At 43.1% G+C, this 27,963-nt stretch overlaps 1 protein-coding gene and 1 long non-coding RNA gene across 4 annotated transcripts in view; one reads left to right on the top strand and one right to left on the bottom strand.

Annotated features, from left to right (window-relative positions):
- Positions 1–28: 28 nt before the first annotated feature.
- Positions 29–14,574, top strand: LOC123332823. The gene is made up of 2 exons (XR_006549880.2): positions 29–5,937; positions 6,793–14,574. It is a non-coding gene; the product is annotated as an uncharacterized LOC123332823 (long non-coding RNA).
- The window catches only part of GLDC (glycine decarboxylase), an 88,582-nt gene continuing 68,545 nt past the window's right edge, over positions 7,927–27,963 (bottom strand). For 2 of the 3 annotated variants that reach the window (XM_025281541.3, XM_006076448.4), the window contains 8 exons: positions 27,213–27,362; positions 24,958–25,070; positions 23,528–23,669; positions 20,971–21,082; positions 13,967–14,062; positions 10,541–10,713; positions 9,086–9,166; positions 7,927–8,596 (listed from right to left, as the gene is read on the bottom strand). In XM_025281541.3, coding sequence (XP_025137326.3) covers positions 8,453–8,596; positions 9,086–9,166; positions 10,541–10,713; positions 13,967–14,062; positions 20,971–21,082; positions 23,528–23,669; positions 24,958–25,070; positions 27,213–27,362 — 1,011 coding nt within the window. In that variant the 3' untranslated portion in view covers positions 7,927–8,452. Of the gene's footprint in view, positions 8,597–9,039; positions 9,167–10,540; positions 10,714–13,966; positions 14,063–20,970; positions 21,083–23,527; positions 23,670–24,957; positions 25,071–27,212; positions 27,363–27,963 lie in introns of all 3 variants that reach the window. The other variant, XM_044939901.2, reaches the window with a different exon arrangement.

Here is a 27,963-nt window from a genome sequence, read left to right as displayed (position 1 = left end):
TTTTTTTTTAAATGTTTTGTTTTTTTGGCCCTGAGGTATATGGTGTCTTAGTTCCCCAACCAGGGATCGCACTTGCACCCCCTGCATTGGAAGGCAAACTCTTAACCACTGAACTGCCATGGAAGTTCCTGTTTGTTTTTAAAGTATGAAAAAGTATAAAACTAGCATATACACAAGCTATCTAGTATTGATCATTTTAGGATCATTCTTAAGATTTTAAATAAAATACTATAAACAAAGACATACTTGAATCAATCACCTTGCCCATTCCCCTCCCTAAGAAATTATGAGTTCAGTGTTGCCTTTTCTGTTTATTTTTATACTTAGGTATTCATAAACAAAATATAGTCATTCAGATGTTGAAATCTGACACTTATTTCATTGGACTTTATGCTTTGGGATAGTCTTCTCTTAATAGATAAACTTAGTATCTCTATGTTTATTATCCTGGCATGTATATTCCTGTCATTGCAGTTGTTGGAGGATGCAGGAACAAATCTTGTCTTTCCTCCTTGTTCTTACATTTAAAGCAGATTTTATCTTCCCCCGACCCCCCAACACACACACCCATGACCAAAAGGTAATGTTTCTATCATTCTGTTATCATCCTTAATCTTACAATGTACCTACACATGAGAGCATATTGATACTGATATTTATAAAATGGTCAATTAGCTCAGTTTTTTCCTGAATAAAACAAGTATATTTTTATTTCCCTTCAAACTATCTTTTCTGACCTATTTTCCATGTTAATGTTAAATATTTGTTATAACTTATTTTTAAAACTCGTTATTTTAAACATGACTTACTGATTTACTTGATAAGTTTTGTCTATTTACTTACTGTTTCTTGTTGAATACTTCAAGATGTTTTTGTACCAGAGTTTTCAGTGAAAATCTATGAACAGTAAGTTTTCTCTTTGTGGGCTGAATGTCTTTTTTCCACACTGATTTTAGAAAGCTAAATTGTCTGGGTTTAGAATTGTAGGTTCCCAGTTATCTTTCTGTCGCATCCTGTAGGTATTCCATTGTGTTCTGACATCTTTTATTGCTGAAGAAAGTTGGGTGTCATTTTGATTATTTCTTTGAAGGATGTACATTTTTCCCTCTAATAACTTCTGAGTTTCACTAAAATCTATCTAGGTGTGGATTAATTTCTATTTGCTTTGCTTGGGATTCACTGTATTCCTTTAAATTGAAAATGCATTTCTGGAATTTTTAATTTTTCCTTTAAATATAATTGCTCTCTCATTTTTTCTATCTCCTTCTCAGCCTCCTAGAAGTTTGCAGCAGTCTACCCTCCATACCATCTCTTACATCTATCTCTTTACCCCCTCTGTGCTACAGTCTGGTAATTTCCTTAGATCTTCCAATTCACTGAATTTTCTGAGTCTAGTCCACTGTTTAACTGAACCTAGTTGTTAATTTTGTTGAATGGGACTCTTTCACAATGCAGCTAGTATGAATTTGACTTCTGTGTTCACATGCAGCAAAGATTCTTGTTAGTGACTTTGTTTCCACCCATGGCCTGGGAGGGAAATCTTGCTTTCCTGCTGTGACCCTGAACTAGAGATACCAAGTTTTCAGTCCTCCTACTGGGACAGAACTTTGCCCATTCTAAGCATACCCCATCTCTACTTCTTACTATCCATTATACCTGCAGCCTCAATTCCTAACATCTCTCTGCCCTGGCATCTTTGGAACGCCAGTTCCTAAGACACATCCAGTCCAGCCACCTCCATTGGCCTTGCAGTGTCAGGTCCTTTGGGTTCCCTCTTCATTTCTGCCACCTGGAGTTTTCCTCTTCTTCCTTGAACCTTTTTTTTTTTTTTTAAATGGGGGGAAGAGAAGGTTTGCACTTGCATACCCATGTCTTTGGAGCAGGGATAGCAGCTATTCCCATGTGTGTTCATTCTGTGTCCAAAAAGAATTGAGCACCATTGGTAGTGTTCATTCCAACTTCCTACTCATACACACCCTGTGAGGCAAATGGCATCATCTCCACTTTACTGGAGATGAGAGTTATTCACCCTTAGTCACTAAAGGTAGTCAGGAGCAGACTTAGAATTGAAACTCATTGCTGTGTTACTTAACCACTACTTTATCTGCTTCACTGTATTGACTATTAACTCCAGTATTTTTATATTACATCCTTTTGCTCTCCAGGTTTGGACACTAAAGAGAACCTGTGTGTAAGCTGACTGAATTTCATCTGAAAATGTCTCAGTGGTTGTTGCATGGCACTTGTTTCTTCTTAGAGACTCTTCTCATTTTCATATAAAAACCTTGGACTTCATTCCTAAATGCAACTAGTTTCTGGGAAATAATGAAGTTGTGTAAGGATGGTACTGAGGCTGTAAGTTGTGTAAGGATGGTCTTTCAGCCTCTTGTCTCCAAACTGCCTGTTGCTCCTCAGGAGAATTAGACCCCAGTCTGACAGCACTTCTGTGAATGGCAGGCACTGTCCCAGGCTAAAGGCAGTCTTTCTGACAAAATACAGAAATAGTGCTGACTCTCCCCCGCTCCCCCCCACAACATGGCTAGCACCACACACTATACTCACTCCTTTGCTATTTGCGAGTTTATTTAACAGCCTACCCAACTGTCTCCTTCCATGGAAAGTATTTTCTTCATTGTCTTTTGGAATGCATTTGAAGCCACTTCTCTTAACCAATAAAAACAGCTAGTTCTTCTATTTTAGGGAACTTTAATATTCTTATGTAGTTCACGTTGGATAAAATGTCTTGAATGCAAGCAAGTTATCTTTTTCCACTCTTTATGCCAGACTTTTAAGAAAGAATCTGTTTGTATCTAATTCTGCTTTGGCTGCTTCCTACTGCAGTGAGTAGCAATTTTGGATCAAGTTCCCAGTGGCAGCACTGTTGGGGGAAATTCTGCATTTTTGGGGAATGACTGACATCACTCCTGGTGCTGTTGGATTCCACCCTGTTTTCTGGGAATTTATGACTGTGGCTCTGACTTAAAACACTTAAATCTTCTGAATCTCACCAAAGTTTTCGTTTTGTTTTGTTTTTTTCAAATGCTCCTCAGACGTGGTTGTGTAGGAAATTGCAGATGTCATACTCCCAACTATATAAAAGCTTTTTTACTAGTGAGGTTAAAGTACAATGCAATAAGTGGATCAAAAGCACACTAAAACTCTCTTGCATTGGTTCTGAAAATCCTAGACCTCTATAAGAGATCCAGACCCACAGAGAGCCATGGAGGTCCATTAAAAAAAATAATTTGTAGTTGATTTTTTTTTCAGCCTTCCATTATTCATTGATTCCCTTGAATTCAGAATAAGTTGCAGGCACTGTCCAACCTGCATTTTAGAACTTAATTGTAAAAGAATGATGGTCATAACCTGTAGCTTAACGTAAGTAGAAAATGAAATCTCTTGATGAATTTTGTAAATATTTCCTGTAGGAACAATGATACAGAGGAAAGAGGTAGATTTCCAGGCTAGCCTTCAAAGGCCTCTTAAACCATAGTTAAGCAGCACTGCTTTTACAGAAAACGTATCTTAGTAACCCTTCCCGGTTCCAGGCACCAGAGACTGCCCCCTCCCCCAGATTGACCATGTGTTCCAAAACTTTGAGACAGGCCATCTGAGAACAGGGATTGTAGCTTCTTTAATATCAGGGACTTAGTCCCCATTCCCAGGGAGTTATACATGAGAGGTGGGGAAGAGACCTGGGAAAACCTCCAGAAGAACAATGTGTACAAAGGCTCTGAAGTTAGTTGGCCAGGTAAAGCCACAGCCGGGAGGCCCTTCTGAATGGGGAGGACTAGGAGATCAAGTAGTGAATGAAGCAAGTGGTAAGAATTACACCTGAACAGAACGAAGAGGCAGCAGTAGGAGAGCATCACTCACCCACACAGGTGCAACAGGGGCCCTGTCTACTGTGGCCACAACCAGCCCCTCGGACTCCCTGGGAAGTTTCCACTAGCTCTGTCCTCAAGGCTTTGCCACTCTCTGGACTCTCAGTTTTCAATTTCACAGATATTCTAACCCTAAGATAGTCACTCCTCTGTTGCTCACTTCCTTACCTCTGTCCTCAGGTTTGGCTCTTACTTGCTTTCCTCAGTTCAGAAATCTTGCTGCCTAGTTGACTTCTAAGAAAGACTTCTTGCCCTTCCTCTTCTCTCAGGGCCCTCCCTCCCATGCGCATTTCCCTCCTGATCATGGGGTCCTCCCTCTACCCTTTTTATCGAAGGGCCTCCCCACTCTACTGCATCTGGGCCCTCCTCCCAGCTCTTTCTCACCCAGGGAACGCAGACCCTGTCTCTTCTGCCACCTCCGTGTGCTGCCTGCCCCTCATTACTGTGCCTCTCCTCTTCGTCTGCTTCCTGCCAGCCTGCCTCCCTCCCAAGTTTGGGCCTCCTCCTGCCTCCACCCCTTCCTTTTGTGAGACTGCTCTCAAGTCAGCTTTTGCACTGTCCCCCTGCCCATTCTCTCGATTTCCTCTCCTCTCCCTAATTTGAGGGAGTCCTTCCCGCCTGCCTACTTGGGCCTCGTGCTCATGCTCTCGACTCTCTTCTCACCCTGGAGCACTTTTACCCACCTCCCCCACCCTGTCATCTGACCTTTCTTTCCTGTCAGTCTTTCACCTGTCTTGTCACTGAGCTAATGATGATCTTTCCTCTTCTGCATCTGAATCCTTCCCGTCCCTACCATAGGCCCTTACCACCTCCTCCCCCATTTCCTTCCTATTTCTAACCTGCATCTTTCCCCCATTTTCATTTCTCTCTCCCCACTTCCCCAGTTACAAATCCTTCCCTCCCTTCCTGACCTAAGGACCAAGCCCCAGCCCTCACCCCCATACCTTTTCTCCTTTTCCCTCCATCCTGAGCCAGGGCCCCTTTTTTCCCTTTTTGGACCCCATTTTCATCCCCTGTGACCTTGACTGTAGGCTCAAATCCCTCCTCCCCGTTCTTGATTTCAGAAATACTCCAACACCTTTCTTCAACCCCAGCCTTTATTCCTCATCTTCTTTCTTCCTACCCTATTTCCCAGGGATTCTTTAAACCCTTTACATATGAGACTGAAAATAGCCAAATGCTTAAAGATGGAAAATACATATACTAACATCTTCAAACATGCTTCTCCCTCTTCCTGATCCCTCTTCCCCACATCTAGTCATGGCTGGTTTCATTTTGTTCAGATTTTAGGCTGAAAGTCACCTTGTAAGAGAATCCTTCCTTCCCTGCCATCTAATAGAAAGGAGTCCCAAACCCCTAGCCACGTACCATACTGGTTTTTGTTTTCTAAAGAATATTTAATCCTGTGAAATCTTTGTGTTTGTCCATCTAGAATTGATGCCCCATGAAAGAGGCCTTAACTGTTTTGTTCATCTTGTATCCTCTGTCACTGAAATGCTGTGTGTGTGTCCGTGCTTCATCCTGTCCAATTCTTTGTGACCCTATGGACTATAGAGGCTGGAAGGGGACTGTAGCCCACCAGGTTCCTCTGTCTGGATTTCCCAGATAAGAATACTGGGATGGGTTGCCATTGCCTTCTCCAAGGGATCTTCCAGCTCCAGGGATCGAACCTGTATCTCCTGCATTGCAGGTAGATTCTTGATTGCTGAGCCACCAGGGAAGCCATTTAGAATGGTACCTGGTACATAATGAGTCAGTCTGCTGAATAAGTTAGTGATTTCTGAGTGCCAGACACTATGTCAAGTGCTCACTTTGTCTTGTTTAATCTTTCCAACAAGGCTGAGGTAAGTATTTTTATTATTGCTATTTTATACCTTAAATAACTGAAATGAAGAAAAGATAAGTGAATTTGTCTGTTTTCTCAAAACAGTTGGCTTATCTGAGAATTTAATGCAATCTGTATGAAGTCACAACTCATGTTCCTTCTACTTTTCTGATGGTCCAGAGGAAAGGGACTGTTAGGAAGGGAAAGGAAGATGGATCTGAATGCAAGGTAGGTCAAATTGGAGTTGGGCTTCTGAGCTGGGTCAAGGAGTATAGGGTGTAGAGTATAGGACACCAGACCCTAAGTTTAGAATGAGGATATGAGAGCTAACATTGACGAGCACTTTCTTTGTACCAGACACTTCCAAACAATATATTCTCTCCCACCTATGAGTGGTAGGTAATAGCATTTCACAGATTAGAAGTCTGAAGTTCGGAGAGATGCAGGTAGGATGTAGGGGAGCCGGGATATGAATGACCCTAGGCAGTCTGACTACAGGGCAGGTACTCTGGTTGCTGTCCTGTGCTGTTTACGAAAGGCGTGTGCTCCGTTTTGGACACCAACTCCTGCTTCCTGGATTCTTGTCTCTGGACAATCTGCAGAATGACCTAACTGACGTCACACTCCTGCCTCCAGCCTACCTCTTACTGCTTTCCATAGAAGAGGTGATGGATAATGACACTCCACTAGCACTGGGGAAACCCCACTTTTTATCACTGCCCCCCCCCTTTACCTGGGATCAGCATGGGGCAGCGATTGTGGATGAGTGTATCTGCTCTACAGACTCAAGTTTTTCTTCAGTGGGGTGTCCTCAGACTTAGATTGGTAAAGCATTGGGGTAAGAAATGGAGAAGCAAGTCCTTCCAGCTAACGATCTAAAACCACAGCTGTTTGTTGAACACATGCTGTGTGGAAAGCCCTAGCTCGGCACTGGGAATCCAGTGATGAATAAGATATGATTCCCACTCTCAGAGAATTTAGTGAGGCAGATAAAAACCAAGAATACAGAATAATTAACTGTGCAGAGAGTGTAGGATAACAGACTGAGTGCCAAACTAGAAAATAACAGAGCCCATTTCACAGAGACGTGTGGAAGACCTGAAGAGTTGCTGAAACATGAAGAACAGGAGCCAGCAAAGCAAGGTGGCAGGACAGGTGTTCCAAGTGGAGGACGCCACACAAGCAGAGATGCAGGTAAACACATGAGCAGTGAAGACAAACAGTTTACTTCAACCTCTGAATCACCTGCTTTTGCCCTGAACATACTCCAGGGAATACGGACTGAGAAGGATACAGATCTTTATCATTTAATTATTACATAAGAAAGGAACCATGGATCCCATCACTTCTCTACTGCTTTGGCCAAAATGAAGAGTTCTACAGACTTTTTAAGTGTGAGATTAAGTAGACCACTTGCAGAGCATTCAGTAGAGTGCTCAGACCTTTTATCCAGATCACTGTCATAACAGGTCAAATAACAGTTGTTTGAGTAATAAGGAACCAAGTAGTCAGAATTAAAGCAGATACTCAGGAACAATTGGAGAAGAACATCCGAAGACTTTGCTATTTCCATAGTAAAGTTATTTGTGACAGGCATGCTAGTTACCTACCTGAAACTCCTTCTCCTTTTCTTCAGTTAACAAACTTCTCATTTTCTTAGGGGTAGTAACATGCCCAGGTCAAAGACCTGGGCATATCCCCTTGAAGCTCAGAGTGCAACTTGAACCAAGCCTGGCCAGTAAAAGTGCAGAAGTTATTGGGTGGAACCTCTGGAAAAACATTCCAGAAGAAGCCAACTTGGATAGACTCTGTCTTTCGTTTCTCTTCCTTTTCCCTACCTAGAACTGGGTATCTGATGCCCGGGTACACAGCAGCCATCCTAGGACCATGAGGATGAAGACTATATACAAAGGAGGCAGAATAGAAAGACTGAAGACTAGCTCTTGACTTACTACCTCTGGACTTACTGTTACATGAGAAAAAATAAATTATTTGATTAAACTGCTGTGTTGCTTTTCAGGTATATGCAGCCGAACACAATTTTAACAGGGCTAAAGTGGCAATCACTGCTAAGACATACAAACGGGTTCTTTAGCCAAAGACACAACTGATAATGCAGCAGTTCTACTGGGCTGGATATTCTCATTACCCTGCAAACCCCTCTGAGCGTAGGGTTATGAGGGAGTTAATGCTGAAAATTGGATCAAAAAGGCATTCTTCAAATTGGAATGCTTTTATTAGAATATTAATTGCAGACTTAAAACTACACATATGGAAAAATGAAAACACTCAGAAATGCTATTACAAATTGAGTAAATTAGTAGGAGGAAAAAGATTTCTTCAGTGTATACAAAATGTAAACATTTGCCCTGGGGTTTCCCACAGATGGCACAGTCCACAAGGACTTATTTGGAATAAAAATACCTATTGGATCGCCAGTATAGCCTCTATAACATCTTCAAACTTGCTACATTGAAGTGAAAGTTACTAGCACACTCTGAATCTTCTATGCAAAAAAACTAAATGGTCCCAATCAAGGCAACTGCTGTGTGTGAAAGCAGAGACACTGAAGCAAATCAATCTTCCAGCGATGACCTTCTACCCACTGTGCTAACTGTATTTACATTTACCTTGAGAGAATATACACAGTATATAAAACCCCTACTTGAGTCTGTGGTGGAAAATGAAATACGAGATGCTCCAAAGCGCATCAGGTCAGTCACTTGAACTTGGGGAGAGAACACTAAGAAGAGGCCCTCTTCTGTTCAGAAAATGGGGACTCATAAACATCCATGGGTGGACAGGTGCAAACCAGGTGCTGATCTCCATAGATGTCATCAATGCGGGAGATGGTTGGCCAGAATTTGTTCTCTGGTTTCACAAAGGGCTGCAGGGGACAAAAGACAGAAATGACTTGGGATATCCTGAGAAGTTTCTTGGATGGGTGGGGTGGGGAGGAGACTGCAATGCTGCTCCCACACCTGAGAGATCACTGGCCCAGAAAGTACTCAAAAATTATAAGAAGCTAAAATCCAGCCTCCTTCGTCACCATCCCTCCAAATCTCCCACCCCTGCTCCACCAGACTGCAGAGCATCTTCACATAATTAAAAGGATGATGGTAGGAAACACTGACCCACTAGACAGACCCTTATTTGGTCTTCCTGCACTGTGCGCAGGTTGGCACTGTGTGGTTGCCACCCTGACCTCAGAACTTGGAAAGCCAATTCCTGTGTTGTGTCGTTCTGCGAAGGTAGCCTACATATGGTCACTACAGTGAGGAGGCGGCAAGAGCGGAGCCCTCAGAGTGGGTGATGGCCCCTCATACGCACGTGAACCTGGACCAGCTGGCACGTCCAGCTTCAGAGGAGCACTTACAAGCGGGAATGCTGCCACCTCTCTGGAATACGGCCGATCCCAGTGGGAGGATGTGACGCAGGTCAAGGAGTGTGGAGACATCTGAGACAGAGACAATGGACAGGAGAGGGGTCAGAGCAGATGCCTGCCTTCCCCTCTGTTCATCACATCTGCCAGTGAGCTGATGAAAGCCCACGGATGGAGGGTGGTGGTTTTGTTTCAGTTTGTGGGGAAGGGAATTTTGTTAGGAAAATGTTTATTGTGAAATATTTCGAATATCAGAAAGTTACAATAACATAATAGCACATTTACCACCCAACAGAAATCAACATTTTGTCATGTTTGCTTAAGCTTTTAAAATAAGAAACATTACAGATACTGTTGACCATGCCAGCCTATCCCCTCTCCATCTTACTGCTGGTCCTCTTCACCAGTGCCAGCCACTATCTTGAATTTTGTTGTCATGATTCTCATATTTTTATACTATTACTGTATATATTAATAAACTGCATAGAGCTTAGTTTGGTACACTTTTAAACCTTATAGTATCCTGTGTGTGTTTTATCCTCCACTTGCTTTTGTATCTCAGTATTATATTTTTTAGACATCTATTGCCATTTTTTAAAAAAATTGTCTAAATCCTGAAAGAATCATCAGTATCCAGAGAAAAAAACAATGAGAGCAAATCATATTAGATTCCTCCACTATCCTAGGAGACTCGCACGGGACCAGCCTTTTCCTGCCAGTCATTGGCCCCGGTGCTTCAGCGGGGCAGCTCTGGACTGAGCTCCTCTGTGCATCTCAGACTGCTTCTCTGGCTTGGAGCCGTACGACACAACCACAGCCTTTGCGGTAGTTTCAGTTCACAATCCCTCAGCTTAACAGTGGCTGGACCTAATACAGAACTCTTAGGGCTCTGACCAGATATAAAAGGAACATAGTTTTGAAGAGGCGAAGCAATGTTGAACAAATTTTTCTCCAAAGTAGGCCGTAAACATGGTAAAATATTCAGGCCAAGTACCAGTCTGGTTGTTCTAAGAGGTAACTATTCCAATATGAGAATATCTTTATCCAGAGTGTAAAAGGTAAATAATCTCAGTAGAGAGCATCAGAGATACAGAATGGTAAGACTTCTCTAGCTATAAAGTCCATCAGTCTCTGCTCCCTCCTTTGACAGCCAACTGGGTCCTTGTGGGGTGAACAGCACCAAACAGATATATAAAACCAACAAGTGACCACTAAATAGATATTTAAAATTAGAACATATCAGAAATAACCACATTATACTTGAGTAACCACTGCTGTGTTGATTCAAGATTTAAACTTTCAGGTAATGAATTTATCCTCTCAGAAGAACAGTCTTATTCTAGGCAAGGATGTCATCTTCCAGTCGAGTTCAGAGGTTGCCAGCACCCCACCCAGACACTGCTTTCTGCTCTCTGGGATATTTTAGATAAAGAACCAGCGCCTGTGTACCTTCAGTGGGTTGACCCTGGGGTCGATGCGGCCCTCCTCAATGTCGGCAATTTCCTGTCGGATGCTGATCATGGCGTCGCAGAATCTGTCCAGCTCCGCCTTGTCTTCCGACTCGGTGGGCTCAATCATGAGAGTGCCTGCCACCGGCCAGGACATGGTGGGGGCATGAAATCCTGCCAAGGAGATGGGGGAATTTGTGTCACTTAACTTTGACCTCCCCAGTTTGGAAGAAGAGACCCTCCCCTTCTTAAAATGTATTCCAAGGAAAACAATCTGAAAAATTTGCTATTGTATATGTCTAGGGATTCACTTCAGCACTGTTTATGGAAGAAAAGCTTAGGAAATAACATGACATCCAACAGCAGAGGATCAGGTAGGCAAATCTTCCTGGGTATCCATACAATAAATATGCAACCATTCCATGTATTTAAATTTATATTTGTTAATGGCTCTGAACGTTTACCCAATTTAAGTGAAAAGGGCAGGCTACATAACGATATTGTCTTATTTTTAAAATGACAGTATATTATATATGCATATATATATATACACACACACATACATTTGCATGTGTGTATATATACATACTTTATATATATGTGTATATTTTATGAAGGAAGCTGTTTCAAAGAAGAATAAATACTAAAATTTAAACAGAATTATTGGCATAAAATGAGACTAGGGTTTTTATTTTACCTTGTGTTTTAGAATCTTTTTATAATGTTCATGTATTACTTGCAATTAAGAGAAATTAAAATATTGTAGCCTACCAAAAGCTAAATAATGAGGTAACAAGCATTAAGGACCCTGATGTGAGTGTTACTGTCCTTATTTTACAGATGAGGAAACTGAGTCTTGGCCAGGATGTATAAAGTCTTTGTCTTTACACTGAATACAGGCTGAAGGTATTTCTATGTTTCCAAAAGTTTTCACATATTAAGATGAATTTATAAAATATGATTGAGAGAGAGATTTCCTGGACAAAAGCCAAAAAGAACTTTTCCCCAATTCTTACAATTTTTCCGGTGAAACTTTAAAAGATGAAGAACAGCCTCTAGGTTGATATTCCTGTCAACTAAGTTTGCCCTGGAGGTCAATGGTTCCCAAATTCTGGTGTGCATCATTACATGGGGTGCTTTAGAGTCATGCCTGCATTGTTTAAAGGATTGTCTTCTCAACATTTTATTATAACATTTTTCAAATATACTGGTAAGTTGAAAGGACTATAGAGTGAACACCCATACACCTACATGGCTTCTACAATGATGCTCTGTTTGCTTTATCATGTATCTAGTCATCTATTCCTATCACATATCAGCTGGCAAAGAATCCACCTGCAGTGTGGGAGACGGGTTCAATCCCTGGGTTGGGAAGATCCCCTGGAGGAGGGCATGGCAACCCACTCCAGTATTCTTGCCTGGAGAACCCCCATGGACAGAGTCACCTGATGGGCTACAGTCCATGGGGTCACAAAGTGTCAGACATGACTGAGTGACTAAGCACAGTCATCTACTCCTATCACATATCTAAGGCATTTGCCTTATTTTTGATGCATTTTCAAGCATGTTACAGTCATTTATACCCTTCCCCCTTTAGCATGCATATCATTAACTAGAGTTCCATATCTGAATTCAATATCTGTTTCCATATTTTTGTGATAGTTTGCACAAATTTTAAGTACCATTTAATTTTGACAAATGCATATAACTGTGTCACCCAAATCAGAAAGAGTCTTCTTTTTAAACAAGCTGATCTCATTACCCATTAAGTCCAACCTCAATTCCACGAGTGAACAAATTCAGCCCAATATTTTCTACAATAGTGGTTCCCATATCTGGAACCATCTGAGTTGTCATGGAAACACAGATTCCTGGATTTTGACTCTGATTCAGGAAATCCAAGGTATGAGCCTTTAAAAACTCAGAATCAGGTTAATCACAGCACTGTTAATCAACTATACTCCAATATAAAAATTCTTAAAAGTTAAAAAAACAAAGTTAAGTTTGGAAATCTCTGCCCTCTGGCAGGGTGCCCTTCACACAACCTGATAAGATTCATCCATGAAGTACTTGTAAATACAGATCACTGTGCCTCATCCCTGGAATTCTGATTCAGTAAGTGTGATGAAGACCCAGAATCTGTGTTGTCATCTTCATTGTTCGTTTGTTTCTAGAGCCATTCACTTATTCTCTCACTTGTTAAACACAATTGTTGGGTGCTTCCTATGTGCCAGACACCTAGACCATCCTGAGCCTATGGCAAGTGTAGCCATCACTCTATTAAACATCAAAATATCAAGGATGTAGACAGAACCGAATTTGGGAATACTGGGCAGTAACTCCAAATACCACTTCTCTTCTACCCCATCCCCCGCCTCCCTCCCTGCAAATGCTGCTGCAGTCGGATGTGGGAAACAGACCACACACCCCAGAAATGAAGCCTCAGCCTGAATCAGTTACTAGTCGGGAGGTTAAGTCAGGTCACAGGAGTGGTCAAGAGGAGATTCTTAAGCAACTGCTAATTTCATTAATGAAAACCATCTTTGGTTCTCCCATTTATTATCAGGGTAACTCTGCATAATAAGATCATTCATTCATGGGAGGAAATGAGTCACTATGTGACTATGTGGGACTCCTGTTATGGTAGTAAAACTATAAAATTATTAAAGTTTTCACATTCCTTATTAAAAGAAGTCATTCAAATCATCTTAAAATTCAGATAAGACTCCACATTCATCAAAAGGCAAAGTTCTCCCCAACTTAGCCTTCCTGAGAAATGAAGAGTCTTTGGTGTTATTAATGTCACTAAGAAAACGTATTTTAATAAAGCCTGTGCTGAGTGAACGTCCACTAACAATACACAGATTAAAAAAAAAAAGCTTCAAAGAAAACTGCATCATCTCTGTGAAAACAAGGTGCACCTATTCCTTCATCTCCAGCAGCAGCTGAAACAGTTATGCCACAGCTGAGGGGGCTCAATGGCCATGAATCTCAAATGCCATTCCTCCAATACTCCTACACGTTGTAGGCTCTCCACTGCCTCTACCATCACAGCAACTTACCTCTTCATGGCCCTCTCTGTCTATTTGGAGTGGGATAGGTCAAATAATTTACCAGAAACATGGACAGAAGACAGCAGTCATTTTCTTTGGGATTTTAAATTTTGTTAACAACAAAGACTCCTTTCCTAGCTGTTGATGGATTCAAGATACGTGATTTAATATCTTTCAAAGGACAGAATCTGTGGGGCCATAGGGCCATAGTTTTTTTTTTTACCCACAGTCTACGGCTCGCCATTTAGCCTATGGATCAGTTTACTGTGGTGCAAACACATTCAGTCTGTGGTCCATAACCAGGATGGGCAGCTGCATAAATGTCAGAAACCCAAGTTCTCCTTAAGGGGGGTCTTTCCTGTGAGACCACTCACCATAATCTTGAAGCCTCTTGGCCACATCCACGGCCTCAATATTTGCAGACTTTTTGAAGGGTCTTGTATCCAAAATAAATTCATGAGCCACATATCCTGTTGAGAAAAATTATTTCCATTCACGATTAACATCAGCTTGTTGTTTTACCCAAGAAAATGAACAAATAAATCAGCTTTTTAATGCATATCATTGAGGACCAAGGAACAATGGGTACTTGGTAAGTTATAGTTGACAATAAAGCCTTCATCTGCTCTTATTACATATAAAAACTGTTAACATGTCATGCCAATTTGTTCCATCCTCAGTGTTCTACACACCCATGAACCAGGAAGCGGGTGGCAGGCAGGACAGGAACTGGAAGGCTTACTAAGGTCCCTGGGGATGAGACCACTTTTACTCAAAAGACCAAATATCTACTTGCAACAGTTTAACATGTCATCATGCCTGGTCCTTATTCAAAATTTTATTTTATATATATATATTTTATTTTATATAAAATATTTCTAGTGTTAAAACTCCATTGATAGATTTTTCAACAAGTTTGCTACCAATATCCAATTAATGGTTTCTTCCATGGGCAGGTAAATGTATATTAAATGTATATGTATAAGACACAATTTTATATGATTCTTCAAAGGGGCTTATGAGGTTTCAGTTTCAGGCTTCAGACTGAGAATTAGAAATAAGGCTGTTGAACAGCACACCGCAAGTGGCAAGGAGCTGAAGAGGCTGAGGTCTTGCGGCGGTCAGCTCACTTTGCTTCTCTAGGCTCAGGCCACCATCTCCCCAGTATAAGCTCTTGACCACCCATTCAACATCAAGAATAAACCACTAACTCAGCATTCTTAAATAGAACAACATTCCTGGGAGTTTCCCAAATGCCATGGCCTACATAACTGATGAATTATCTTCAAGGAAAGTATCTACTCAGTAAAAAATAATGCACTCCTTCTTAACCCACTATCCTGATTCTCAGCAAACAATGAATCTACTTAAAGATACTTGGAGAAGTCATAACTTCTCAATCCTGAGGAGAATAGCTCCAGTCATTAACAGCCCCTGAAGACAAAATCTGTGAACTGCTCTGCTTCTTGTGTGATGAATACATATGAAGGGGTTGGCTTTGTTTGTAAATAAAAGTATGAGAACCTAAGACTTTGAATATACTGTCACCACATATCTTTAAAACAAGCTTTCTAACAATGATGAGGATTCAATTGTAAGGAGTATGGTTCAAAAGGAGAAAAATGTATTCAGAGGTAGACAAATCTAGAGGGAAAAAAACAAGTGCCTTAAAGAAATGACCAGCTGGAATATTCAGGGGGAAAACTGTGAAATTATTTAACTCCTCATCAACTATTAATTTCAGGAATCCTAAATGCCCCACTATGCTACCGCAACTGGGGAGCCAAGCCTTGAGCTTCAACCCTTCTTTTCTGAGGTTCTGGAAGCCACCCTGGCATTGTAACAACAATTCAAAGAAAAAGGCTAATGGAGCTCACTGCTCTGCTCTGCTCTGCGGAACACTCAGCTGGCAGGAGGGGAGGAGGAGACAGGCTCATGATGGGGAGGAGTCTCTCTTGCTGGCCAGCAGACAGCACAGTCTTTCAAGCAAAGGTTCAGTTACTGAAAGGCCCCATCAAGCCCAGCCCAGCCCAGCCCAGCGCTGCTAAAGCAAGACTTCATCTGCAGAGGCCCCTGCCACAGCCAAGTGGTTTGGGAAGAGTTCCATTTCCAAAATGAGGTTCAGATGTTATTTTCTAAATCCATATTCTAATATGTTCAAATGGAAACTGTCAGTGGGATTTCAGCGTCTCTCTCTTCTGTCTCTCTCTACTTGAGCCTGAAAAGGGGTGACATTTAAACTTCATGTCTGTTGGGGGCCAGCCTGGAAAATCCCGTGGACGGAGGAGCCTGGTAGGCTGCAGTCCATGGGGTCGCTAAGAGTCGGACACGACTGAGCACCTTCACTTTCACTTTTCACTTTCATGCATTGGAGGAGTAAATGGCAACCCACTCCAGTGTTCTTGCCTGGAGAATCCCAGGGACGGCGGGGCCTGGTGGGCTGCCGTCTATGGGGTCTCACAGAGTCGGACACGACTGAAGCGACTTAGCAGCAGCAGACCCCTAGATGATCATCTTTGTTTGCAGTTTTTAGGGAGAAAAGATATACAAATCTTCTATGGCATATGGTGAGTCAGAGGAATCTGAAGTAGAAATTGTATAAACTGATTAGTGCAAGTTTTAATTTTCAGTGAGTAGATGTTTCCTCAGGGCCTAACCATGACTATAACTGAGAGTCTGAAAAGATAACAAGTCAACGGAGCAAAGAAAGAAGCCAGGGATGGGAGTAGGAGATGATAGAAAAGCAAAATAAAGTGGCTTGGCTCTATGCTTGGAACATCCCTCTCCCAACCCCTCATGAATTATCTTACAAGGCTGAGGATGACCTGGGAAAGTGCTACAGAAAGATAAGACTTCCCAAAACTGGAGCTTACTTTTCCTGCATCCTCAGAGTGAGTGCCTAGAAATAAATGGAACTCACTAGCTAATTAGAAAGCTTGGGTGGGCAATTGACATTCAGTCATGCTTTTCAGTTGCAATCCAGGGACCACAACAAACAGCATCAAGAGGCCAGTTTTCCTGGGAATGAGGTCAGGTGGGTGGGGCCCCTAGCCTCAGGAGGTCACTTCCCAGCCAGGGTTGCAAGGGTGCAGCCTCTGAAGCCCATGTCCACCAGCCTATAAAGGCCACCAGGAAAACTCCTCAAGGACAAGAATTTCCTTGTTAAGAGTTAAGATTTGTCTAAGATCAGAAAGGGATAAGCATTTAAGAAGTTGAAACATAAAGAAAACACTGGGACACTAACAAAATGGTCTGTTCCACTGACAAGAACTCTGTTTAGACCAGACAGTGAGCCTAGCCTCCCACATAAGCAGACACTTGTAAACATCTTCAATTCCTCCTTTCAAAATGCCTCTGTTTACCTGAGTCAATTCCTTTCCTCATCCTTGCAGAATAAATACTACCACTGCTCCCCATCCCAATTCTTGCCTATAAATTCCTTGCTTCACAAAACCCTAAGCGTCAACAAGTTAGGCTGGTATTTTCAGATCTCTCAAAGAAATGGCTCATAAAGGGAAGCCTGAGAACTTCCCTGGTAGTCCCATGGTTAAGACTCCATGCTACCACTGCAGGGGGCATGGATTCTACCCCTGGTTGGAGAGCTAAGATTCGCCAAGTCTTACCGCTCTGCAAAAAAAAAAAAAATGGGGGGTGGGGGAGGAAGGCCTGTAGTTCACTAAAATTACTGCCTCACAGTCATCCATAATTCCAGTCTTATTTAGAGCTGGTAAATATGATTAAGATGAGTAATGGTCTTCTAATATTGCCATTAGACATCCTGGAATACAAAGTGTTTATTAAGGACATTTCTATTTTGGGCCATCAGGAGGTACAGTGATCATTCTTTTTTAGGCCCTAAAATACCAAACCTCTGATTGTGTAATGAATGTGTTTACCAGACCAAACAAGAGACAAGTTTTGTTTCATGAACTTTGGGATTGGGTAATAAAGTCTGTAATCACCAATGTATTTCTGCTTGGGATGAGAAATACAATTCATTATTTCATTCTGGGATAAAATGTCAAAACAAATGGAAATTTCATCCATCTTTTTGTGTTACAAGCCTCCTGGGACAGCCTCTGCCTAGCAGTTGCTCGCTGCCAAGCACACGGCAGGCGCCTGATCGGTACTAGCTTACTCACTCTCCTCTCCTCAAGTACCATCTCCCCCCGTGCGGTCCACACCACATTCATTCTCACTCCAAGGAACTCAGGTTTGCATCTCACAACTCTGTGAACACACTAAAACCACTGAAGTTCAGTGGGTGATGTGCATGGTACGTGAATTCTTTCTCAATGAAGTTGTCAAACTTAATCCCAAGGACGTATTAAATAAAAAATAATTTAACAACTAGGGAAAAAGTACCCTATACCTTGTAAATTAAAGCAAAAAGATTATTTCCATGCATCACATTGGCAAAAACATTTTGGGCTTGGTCTGTGTTCCCAGCCTGGCACTTGGTGTTCACTGGGCCCTGGGGCCATGGTCACTCACAGGCTGTTAGTGTGACATAAGTTTGAATTAAGGATCTGGGAGGAGGCAAGGTCAAACGTGTTAAGTGCGTAAATGCATTCATAGCCTGAGATAATTTATCTTCTACAACTCTAACTTATGTAGATAATCAGGGGTGTTAAAAAAAAAAACCTAAGTAAAAGATATTCATTGCAGCATTGTTAGAAATAATGTGGTGGTGCTGAGGGAACCCCATAGAATCTGACCCATGATACATACCATAGAATGGATATGGCCACTTTCAAAGGACATTTAATGACAAGGGAAATGATCATGATATAAAATAAAGTTTAAAAAAACAAGATACAAGCTCAATTGTCTGAAAGTATGGTGGGAAGAAATACAACAAAATATTAAGCCGTTATGTCTGCTTGATGAAACCATGGGTCATTTCCATTTTCTTCCTCAAACTTCTTTGTCCAAATTTTCCATGTTGAGCACATGCACGTGACTTATACAGCCAGACAAAACCAAGACTGCTGCTATCCTGAAGGCCAATACAGAAGCAGGATGCATCTCACAGCACAGGAGCTATATTTGAATTAATTAGTAGCTCTTGTAGCTTCTTTAATACCCACTTCAGAAGCATTTCATTGTGTTGCTTAGAGACATATTGCCCACAACGTTCTTTTCTCCTCTCTGGGGAGCAATGCTAACCAGAGCTCCTGATTATTTAGTTCTTTTCTATTTTCAAACTCTGGAACCACCCTTGTGGATACATATTCACAAAGCAAGATCGGTCTTTAAATTAAAGATCACAGATGGAGAGGCACACAGGCCAAGAGACAAGCAGGGCCTTGCTGCTGTGGCCCTGGGACTAAACACTGGTTACTGACTGCTCGCTGCCCTCTCTGCCCCAGGCTCAACACACAGCGGTCCCTGCTCTCCGATCCGCACCCACAGGCAGGTCCTGCCCGCCTGACTCTCAGGGCAACCCCTCCTACCACATCCAGAGTGACTTGATGCCTCTCCTATTATTCCCTCTACAGTAGCTTCACCCTCACCTCTTCACAGCCTTTCCCCTGGCAGCTTGAAATCACCTTATTCTCTTATTTAAAAATTAATGAAGCTGCATCCTATTGCAGCAGCTCCTGCCCCCTTCACACTAAAGCCCCCAAACCATGAAAGTGTCTGCCTTCTCCTGACCTCAGTCCATGTCTCAGGCCCTTTCCAGCTGGCCCTTGCCTTGCTGCTGGCCCTAACTGCTTTCAAAGGTGACAGAAGGCTTCCTAACTGTGAAAGGCATGGGTTCTTTTTAAGACTTGAGAGGCCAGCCACCTGCTCTTCAGCTGTGCCTCCATGTCACGCAGGACCACCCACGTGTGCTGACTGTGCGCTGTGCTGACACGACGCCAAGGACTGAGGCAGCCACAGCCTCCCCTGCGGAGCTCAAGGTCTGCAGGAGCGAGCTGATGATGAGTGAGGGGGAGACTGCTTGTGGTGGAAGGAGCCAAGAGGAGTAGTTCTCACCACAAGGAAAGGAAAGGGCAGCCTCAGGGAGGAGGTGTGGCCAGAGCAGAGGCAGGAAGGATGGGTGCCAGGGAAACGCCGGGGGTGGGACGTGGGGAGCCTGATGCTGCTTCAGTGCAGGTGCCCCCTCACCAGGTGCTGCTTTTCCTGCACCTGTTCCATGCAGCCATCTGCTTGAGAGGTTTCGCTCTGGTTTCTCAATATGGTTTCCTTGGTCTCACCAAGGAAAAGTCTGCTCTCAGATTCTGTGCCCAGGGCCACACCTCTGCAAGTCCACCTGCGCTAGCCTCTCCCGTCACTTCCAGGGAGACCTAGTCCCTCCATCTCTGTCTCCCTCCCTCCATGATAAGCTAAAGAAAGTGAAAGTGAAGTCACTCAGTCGTGTCTGACTCTTTGCGACCCAGTGGACTGTAGCCCACCAGGCTCCTCCATCCATGGGATTCTCCAGGAAAGAATACTGGAGTGGGTTGCCATTTCCTTCTCCAGGGGATCTTCCTGACCCAGGGATTGAACCCAGGTCTCCCACATTGCAGGCAGACACTTTAACCTCTGAGCCACCAGGGACGCCCTATGATAAGCTATAGCTGCTGCTGCTGCTAAGTCGCTTCAGTTGTGTCCGACTCTGTGTGACCCCATAGACGGCAGCCCACTAGGCTCCTCTGTCCCTGGGATTCTCCAGGCAAGAACACTGGAGTGGGTTGCCATTTCCTTCGCCAATGATAAGCTACAGAGGCTTCTCTAAAAGGTTTTCACTCTCAACTAACTAGTACATAAGTCCTCTGATTCTACTAACAGCATGCTCATCCTCTGCCACTGTCTTGATGATGTTAACATCCTCTTAATCCTGTCATTCCCCTGCTCAGAAACCTTTCTAGCCCAAGGGTGGAATCCAGAGCCTTCCTCAAGGCCCATGCTACCTCTCCTGCCTTATAGTCTGCTCCCTCTCCTCCTATCCCATCCTTCAACCCACCCAAGACTCAGACAACTCCTTTCTCTCTAGCTTGCTCCTATATCTCTGTTTACTGGGGTTCTGCTGTGCTTCCTTTCAAGGTTTATCTCAAAAGGCTCCTCCCAGAAGGCTCTCCCAACTAGAATTATTCCACTCATCCTCATGGCCAAGGGGAAGGTAAGAAGCTCATGGGATTTACATATATGTCTCTCTATGGTGTGGTCCTTGTTGTGAGTTGTCCTGAGACTAAGTGCATAGCAGAGCCCCACCAATATCCCTAAGCTGTTTACTAGATGGAAGTTATTTCCAGTACCTCAAGGCTTTACTCTGGTATATGCTGAGAAACAGAAGTTTCCCACCCACTTCTGCAAGTCACATCCACTAGGTCAAACTTGGTTTGGCCAAGAAAAAAAGCCAAAGTGAATATAGGCTGAAGTTCATACTTGCCTCTCGCACCCCGGAAAAGGACTCTGTAGTGCTTTTCTAATCGCTTGGCCATGTAGTTTGCATTCAAAATAGCAATCTCTGTGGCCTGTTTAAGGCCCTTGCCTCCCATCATCTGCAATAGAGGAAAAAATAGTCATCAACCATGGAACATGGAGACCCAATGGACACTAACCAAAGACATCCCCAGATGAAAGGAAGTCAGCTCCCCAGCGCTCTCTGGACTGCAGGGGAGTGAAATATCCTAACTAAGATATCTCTCAGTCTTCTCTAAGCCTAAAATAACTTTTGGTTTCCCTCTTTGAACAGTAATTTTACGTTTTTTATTGTAGTTAGAAAGCTTAGAACAGGGAAAAACTGACTGCTGACTATCGCCTTATTTACCCAAGAAAAAGAACTGTTTTTGAGGAGTTTCTGTTTGGTTGTTCATTGTGAATTTGAGATGCCTTGATAATTGCCAGGAATCTTGAGGGATCTCGGCCAAAATCCCCTCTGAATCCATTTTGTATGGTTTGTCTTTCAAGTGTCCATAGTTCGGGTTTTTATGTTTAACAACTGAAAGGTTCTCAATCTTATCCTTTTCTGGTGGTTCATAAGTCCCTATGATTTTATGGGGATAGCATCACCAGCAAAGAGTTTAAAACCAAGACTGTACCAATTTGTCCTGCCTACTTTCTTCGCAGAACACCTCAGATGATAGAAGCTTGATATATGTTAACACACAAATGATATAAAACAAATGAAATAACAAAGCAGGGATACCAAAGTCCAACATAGGAGAGGACATGCTTGGTCAGGTTGGCCAAAGAAGGGTTTCCAGAGTGAGAATTAGAACTTGAGTAGAAACTTGAAAATGGGTAGAATTTGGACAGACAAAGAGAAAGGGGAAGACACTCTAGGTGAGAATAATAGCAGAAACAAAGGTGTGGAAGGAAGGCCCGTGGCTGCAGCCTGGGCATTGCTGGAGAGCCAGGTGGGCTGTGACCACTTCTCACAAGCCTCAAATCCTTGCTGGGAAAGACCTGGACTTGGCCTCTGCCTCTGGACCTGTGCACCAGAGTCTGAGCAACTTTATGGCCCCAGTTCTACCCTGCCTATAATGAATTGATTCTCTCTGGAATGGGGCCTGGGAAAGTGCATTTTGGGGAGAATCTCCTAAAGATTTTGTGTGGGCTGGGACATCCAGTGGTAGAGGCCAAGGGAAGCCAGGAGAGGATGGAGAGTCTTAGCAGAAATCTAGCAGTTCTGTAGGGAGTATATGAGAAGAACTGTATAAAGGAGAGAAGACGATAATTCTAGAGTCTCGGTAATAAGTAACAACAGCCTGAAAAAAGAAAGGGCCCAAGGTAGGAGGGGTGGCTGAAACCCTACCGTATTTATTTCATTCTTAAACTGAGTCTGTCTGGTGTATCTGGCACACAGCCAAACCAGTCCTAGGGCATTTATTTTCTATATGTGGAAAATCATCTCTAACCCAAATAACATTCCATAACAAATGACTCAGGTTCACAGAGACCAAAAGGAAGCTGGGAATTAAGATTCTGTTTGCAAAGAAGCAGACCTTTATGATGATTGTTCTTGTTGCTATTTGCAAAACAACTCGAGTATGATTTGAAAACGCAGGTTTTAGTCTCTGGGGTACAGAATTGTTGTCCCAGCTTCCCAGAAAGTTTTCATTAAGAATCATAAATGCCACACTGTTCAAGAATAACAACCAGCCCAGAGAGTCATCCGGCAAGATGTGCATAGCTGAGTTTGGGGTTTATTTCACCAGATCCTCGCTTTCTCTCAGGAGGGGAACCAGCTGGAGAAGACTGCTCTAATTACCGGCTGAAGAAGTGCTCCTATCCAGTGTGCGATCTAGTCAGCTCAGGAGGTGGGCAGGCTAGTTTGAATAAGAACTGTATAAAATAAACTCTGACCCTAATGTGTTTTGGGTTTTTTGTTTGTTTGTTTTTGTTGTTGTTTTTTGAAAAACACAAAAGAGGGAAGCCCGTTCTATGATAAAGTCTAATTACCTTCGAGAATACAGTTCCACAGGCCCTAAAGGGCAAAGAGCTTTGGGAAAACCTCTACATAAGTGAATTTCTGCTATTTTCATCTTACCCTCCAGGCTCCCAAGAAATATAAAGCGAAATGAGATGTATTCCTAAAATTTATCCCAGGATCTCAACCAAGTGTAATAATTAGTATATGCACTGTTTTTCCCTTGTGAGGGGCTGTACAAATCCTACAGGAAACCAAATGACGTGGCCAGAACATCCATATGACTCATGGTACTTAGCTCTGTCTGGAAAAATATATCTGGCATGTCAGTTTCTCTGGTGTTAAACCCACTGTGAGAACCCAAAGGAAAACAGCCTGATGAAGAAAAGATAAAATGAATTTTAGCTGATCTCTTTAGGACAGTTTTTTTCCACTCAAGTTGTCGGCAATTTTCACTAAACTGCATCTTGATCATGGATTTCTTCATTTTTAAGTCAAGAAGGAATCTGCAGTCTCAGGTCCCCATCCATACATCACTCCCCCAAACCATCTAACATGCGTTAGCAGGCCTCACCTTAATATAAGCCCATGAAATGGGCAAGATGCAACTGGAGCCCCAAGGGGCTGCGCTGACGGTCCCCAAAGCCTGGGCATCTTCACTTGGTTTTAGCGAAATGATGGGATGATTAGGCAGAAAAGGAACAAGATGCTTCTTCCTGTATATATATATATTTTAATACAAATATAGAAGATGTTAAAAAGATCTGGTCTAACCAAACAGGCAGGTCCTGGGCCCTCTCAGAAAGCTCTATTCCTAGCAAAGGAACTCTGACATGGAAGGTACCTGGCACCTGCTAAGGGGCAGATGTTCAGGAAGTCTCCCTTCCTTCCTCCTCTGCTGGAGGCATGGCTCACCAGCCATCAGCATCCTAGCAGCTCAAACAAATACCATGGTGGAGAGCTGGGGAGAGGCAGGCAGCCTGGAACAGCATGCAGAGCTATGGGCTCATGAGGATGTGGGGACATCCCAGCTCCTCACACCCTCTCCCTCCCTGCCCTAGCCCCACACTCTTTCCCAAGGCATCTAAGGGATTTAGAAGGATGCTGCTGAGATGCCCCATAGGGTTACAATCACAGGCCAGCCTGTGAGCATCAGTCGCCCCACCTTCCCCACAGCTGAGCCACTGCGACCCTGCTGCCTACTACAGAAAACAGGAATCAAAAAGGAAAGAAGAAAAACCCAAGGTGGGCCAGGCTCCCCATATCCCTGAAGACTGGCCCCTTCCGCACATTTTGGGAAAAAGGAAGATGCTCAGGAAATGGTTGCTCAGCATCATTTCCATGAGATGATTTGATTTCAGTTTAAAAAGTTACCAACTGCTCCGAGATATTGCTTTAGTCTTATTCTGACTTCATCCAATTATTTCTAGTAATAAGGTTTGTTTCCTTCCTACTTATCTCAGATGTAATAAGAATTCAGGCTGTAAAGTGTCCAAAATATTACATCCAATTTCTTTTTGGCAGGGGGACATTTGAGTTCTACTCCTTTAGCAAATTTTAATTATACAATAGTGTTATCAATTTTAGCCACCATGTTATATGATAGAGCCTCAGATATAACCATAAGCTGATTTTAAAAATAAAGCTGCTTGGAAGTCTAAATTAAAGTCCAAGAGACCCTTCTAGGTGCTAATATACCAATTCTTACCCATAATGCTCCAATAAAGCTTACTATTCATTTCTCTGTTAATAAACCTGCTCTGTCTATACATGACTGGGAGCTGAGTGTGGCCATACACACTGTGATTAATAAAATCTATGTTTGCTTCCCCTTGAAAGCTCCTTGAAAGCACCGCATTCACTGCTCATCACCCAGCCCCTAAAGGCACACTACATGTGAAGGTATCCTGACACCTGAAGTCCTCGATGAGAAGAACAGAGTGTGGGGCCAATCTCTGATTCTCAGTCTTCAAAGCCATCCCAAAACCAGGGCCCAGAACTCACACTCCGATGGGCCCCATGCCAGGGCCACCACCTCCATGGGGAATGCAGAAGGTCTTGTGAAGATTAAGGTGTGAGACATCAGACCCAAAGTCTCCCGGACGACAGATTCCCACCTGTCACAAAGGGAAAGAACCAAAAGCAAAAGTCAAGAGCTCGAAAGGGTGCTCTGGAGAGACAGCCATCCTGCTGCCCTGAGAGGAGAGGCAAGAGATGTGCACAGAAACGTCCTTAGATGGCAGATCAAACCGGATATCCAACAGGCAGCATGCCCTGCAGTTTCTATGGAAACAGCAATTGACCATTTAGATTTTAAAGTATGATCTGAATATACCATCAACTCCTAATTATCCACCCCCAAGAAAGGGGAGGGGAAGTATAAGCTTTCCCTGCTATTGAAACAGGCAATTTCACCCCAGCCTGTCTAGTACCCCAGCTTTGGATATCATGCACTTTACTGAAGGGCCCCTTAAGACACGTGGATAGAGAGGGCTGGAAGGCTATCTGAGAGAATACTGAGTTGAGAGAGAGGCAGGGAGCCTGACAGTTTTCCTGAGACCATCCTGGTACCAGCCACAACTTTCAACAGGTGTTCCTGCCACTTTGGCGTTTGAGCTAATTGTGGATGTGATAAAAACTACAAGACTCATTTATGCTATTGAATCAATAGACAATCCCTGGACTGCTCAAAAGAGATCAGATAGAAGCAAAGAAAAACAGAAAGAGTCTGAAATTGGGACTTCCCTAGCAGTCCAGTGGTTGCTGCTGCTGCTGCTGCTAAGTCGCTTCAATCGTATCCGACTCTGTGCGACCCCATAAACAGCAGCCCACCAGGCTTCCCCGTCCCTGGGATTCTCTAGGTAAGAACACTGGACTGGGTTGCCATTTCCTTCTCCAATACATGAAAGTGAAGTCGCTCAGTCGTGTCCCACTCTAGCGACTCCATGGACTGTGGTTAAGACTCCGTAATTCCAATGCAAGGGGCACTGGTTCAATCCCTGGTTGGGGTTAGACCACACATGCTACTCACTGGGGCCGAAAAAAAAAAAACAACAAATTAAAAAAAATTTTAATGAAAAGAGTCTGAAATGGTTTAAAAAAAAAAGGAGAGGGAGTTGTGAAGACTCTTTAAAAGATGATGAGTCCCTGCCCTCCAAAGTCTCCCTAAAGTATTCCCTCAAAGGCACGTGTCACACAGACTATAAAGAAGGCGAAGTGTTAAAGAACTGATGCCTTCTAACTGTGGTGCTGGAGAAGACCCCTGAGAGTCCCTCAGACAGCAAGGAGATCAAACCAATCAATCTTAAGGGAAATCAACACTGAATACTTGTTGGAAGGACTGATGCTGAAGCTGAAACTCCAGTATTTTGGTCATCTGATGCTAACAGCCGACTCATTGGAAAAGTCACTGATGCTGGGAAAGATTGAGGACCGAAGGACAGAGGGCATCAGAGGATGAGATGGCTGGATGGTATCACCGTGGAGATACTAAGTGACAGAGAGGCCTGGCATGCTGCCGTCTATGGGGTAGCAGAGTCAGAAACAACTGCTCGACTGAACAACAACAGCAAAACGTCACACAGACCACTGCCTACACACACACAGCCCAGCAAGTAGTCAGGATCAGCCCTTCAGAGCCAGAGATGTGCAGCTGTTTTATGCTGATGAAACTGAAGCTAGTCCAAGGTCACGGGAGTTCAGTATCCACCAGGGGCCAAACCTTGGGTGTTAATTCCCTCAGGAAGAGGGGTCACCCCCCACCCCTCCCTGCAATAAGCTAAGAAAATTCAGCTCACTGCCTGCTTCCCTTCAACCTTTTTACTTCCTCCTCAGCATCCCCTGTGACTTCATGACCTCCTTGGGAGGTGTATGTGTGTGTGTGTGTGCACGTACCCGTGCATGAGCACAGTCACTCAGTCGTGTCTGACTCTTTGCGACCCCATGGACTGTAATCTGCCAGGCCACCCTGTCCATGAAATTTTCCAGGCAAGAATACTAGAGTGGGTTGCCATTTCCTACTCCAAGGGATCTTCCCAACCCAGGGATTGAACCCATGTTTCTTGTGTCTTCTGCCGTGGCAGGTAGATATTCTTTACCACTGCACCAGGATCTGCAATCTCAGTAAAATTATAGTACATACTTTGATTTGGCAATATAGAAAGTCAGTCTCTGTTCTGAATTCAGTGTCATGTTTTAAGACAACTGTCAAGAAGACAAAACAATTTTTTTTTTCATAACCATTTTCTCACATTGCCCACCTGAGCGTTCATGTTGGCCCCATCCAGGTAGACCTGGCCTCCGTGTAGGTGGATCAGGTCACACACATCTCCGATGTTTTCTTCAAACACTCCATTGGTGGATGGGTATGTAATCATGATTGCTGCCAAGTTCTCCTTGTGTTTATCTACCTGTGAGACAGAAAAGTGGCAGAGGGAGCTAATGAGAGGAAATGTTTCTTTCTTAACCAATTCCTCATTTTTTAAAAGAATTAAGAAAGATGACATTGAAAGATGTATAATATCATGTATGAAACGAGTCGCCAGTCCAGGTTCGATGCACGATACTGGATGCTTGGGGCTGGTGAACTGGGACGACCCAGAGGGATGGCATGGGGAGGGAGGAGGGTTCAGGATGGGGAACACATGTATACCTGTGGCGGATTCATTTCAATATTTGGCAAAACCAATACAATATTGTAAAGTTTAAAAATAAAATAAAATTAAAAAAAAAAAAAGAAAGATGAAGCCTTGGTCTTTTCGTTTCTCAAACTGTCTCAATGTAGGATGACACTAATAGAAGGTCCATAGCCATTTCTGCCTTCATAAATCATTCTAAAGAAATAACAAGATTCCTTTAGACTAAGACTCCATGGTCAAGACCAAAAAACTATTCAGAAGATTTCTGGATATTTTGGGCTGAATTCTCTAAAGTGGTTTTCCTTTGGTTCAAATCATCTCAATAATTATTTCAGATTTTTTGCTGGTTCCAGACAAGTCAATTCTCATTGTT

The sequence above is a fragment of the Bubalus bubalis genome, chromosome 3 (genome assembly GCF_019923935.1).
Source record: "Bubalus bubalis isolate 160015118507 breed Murrah chromosome 3, NDDB_SH_1, whole genome shotgun sequence".
Classification (NCBI taxonomy): domain Eukaryota; kingdom Metazoa; phylum Chordata; class Mammalia; order Artiodactyla; family Bovidae; genus Bubalus; species Bubalus bubalis.
The sequence above is the reverse complement of the archived record's forward strand: the minus strand, read 5'-3'. Positions and strand labels throughout refer to the sequence as shown.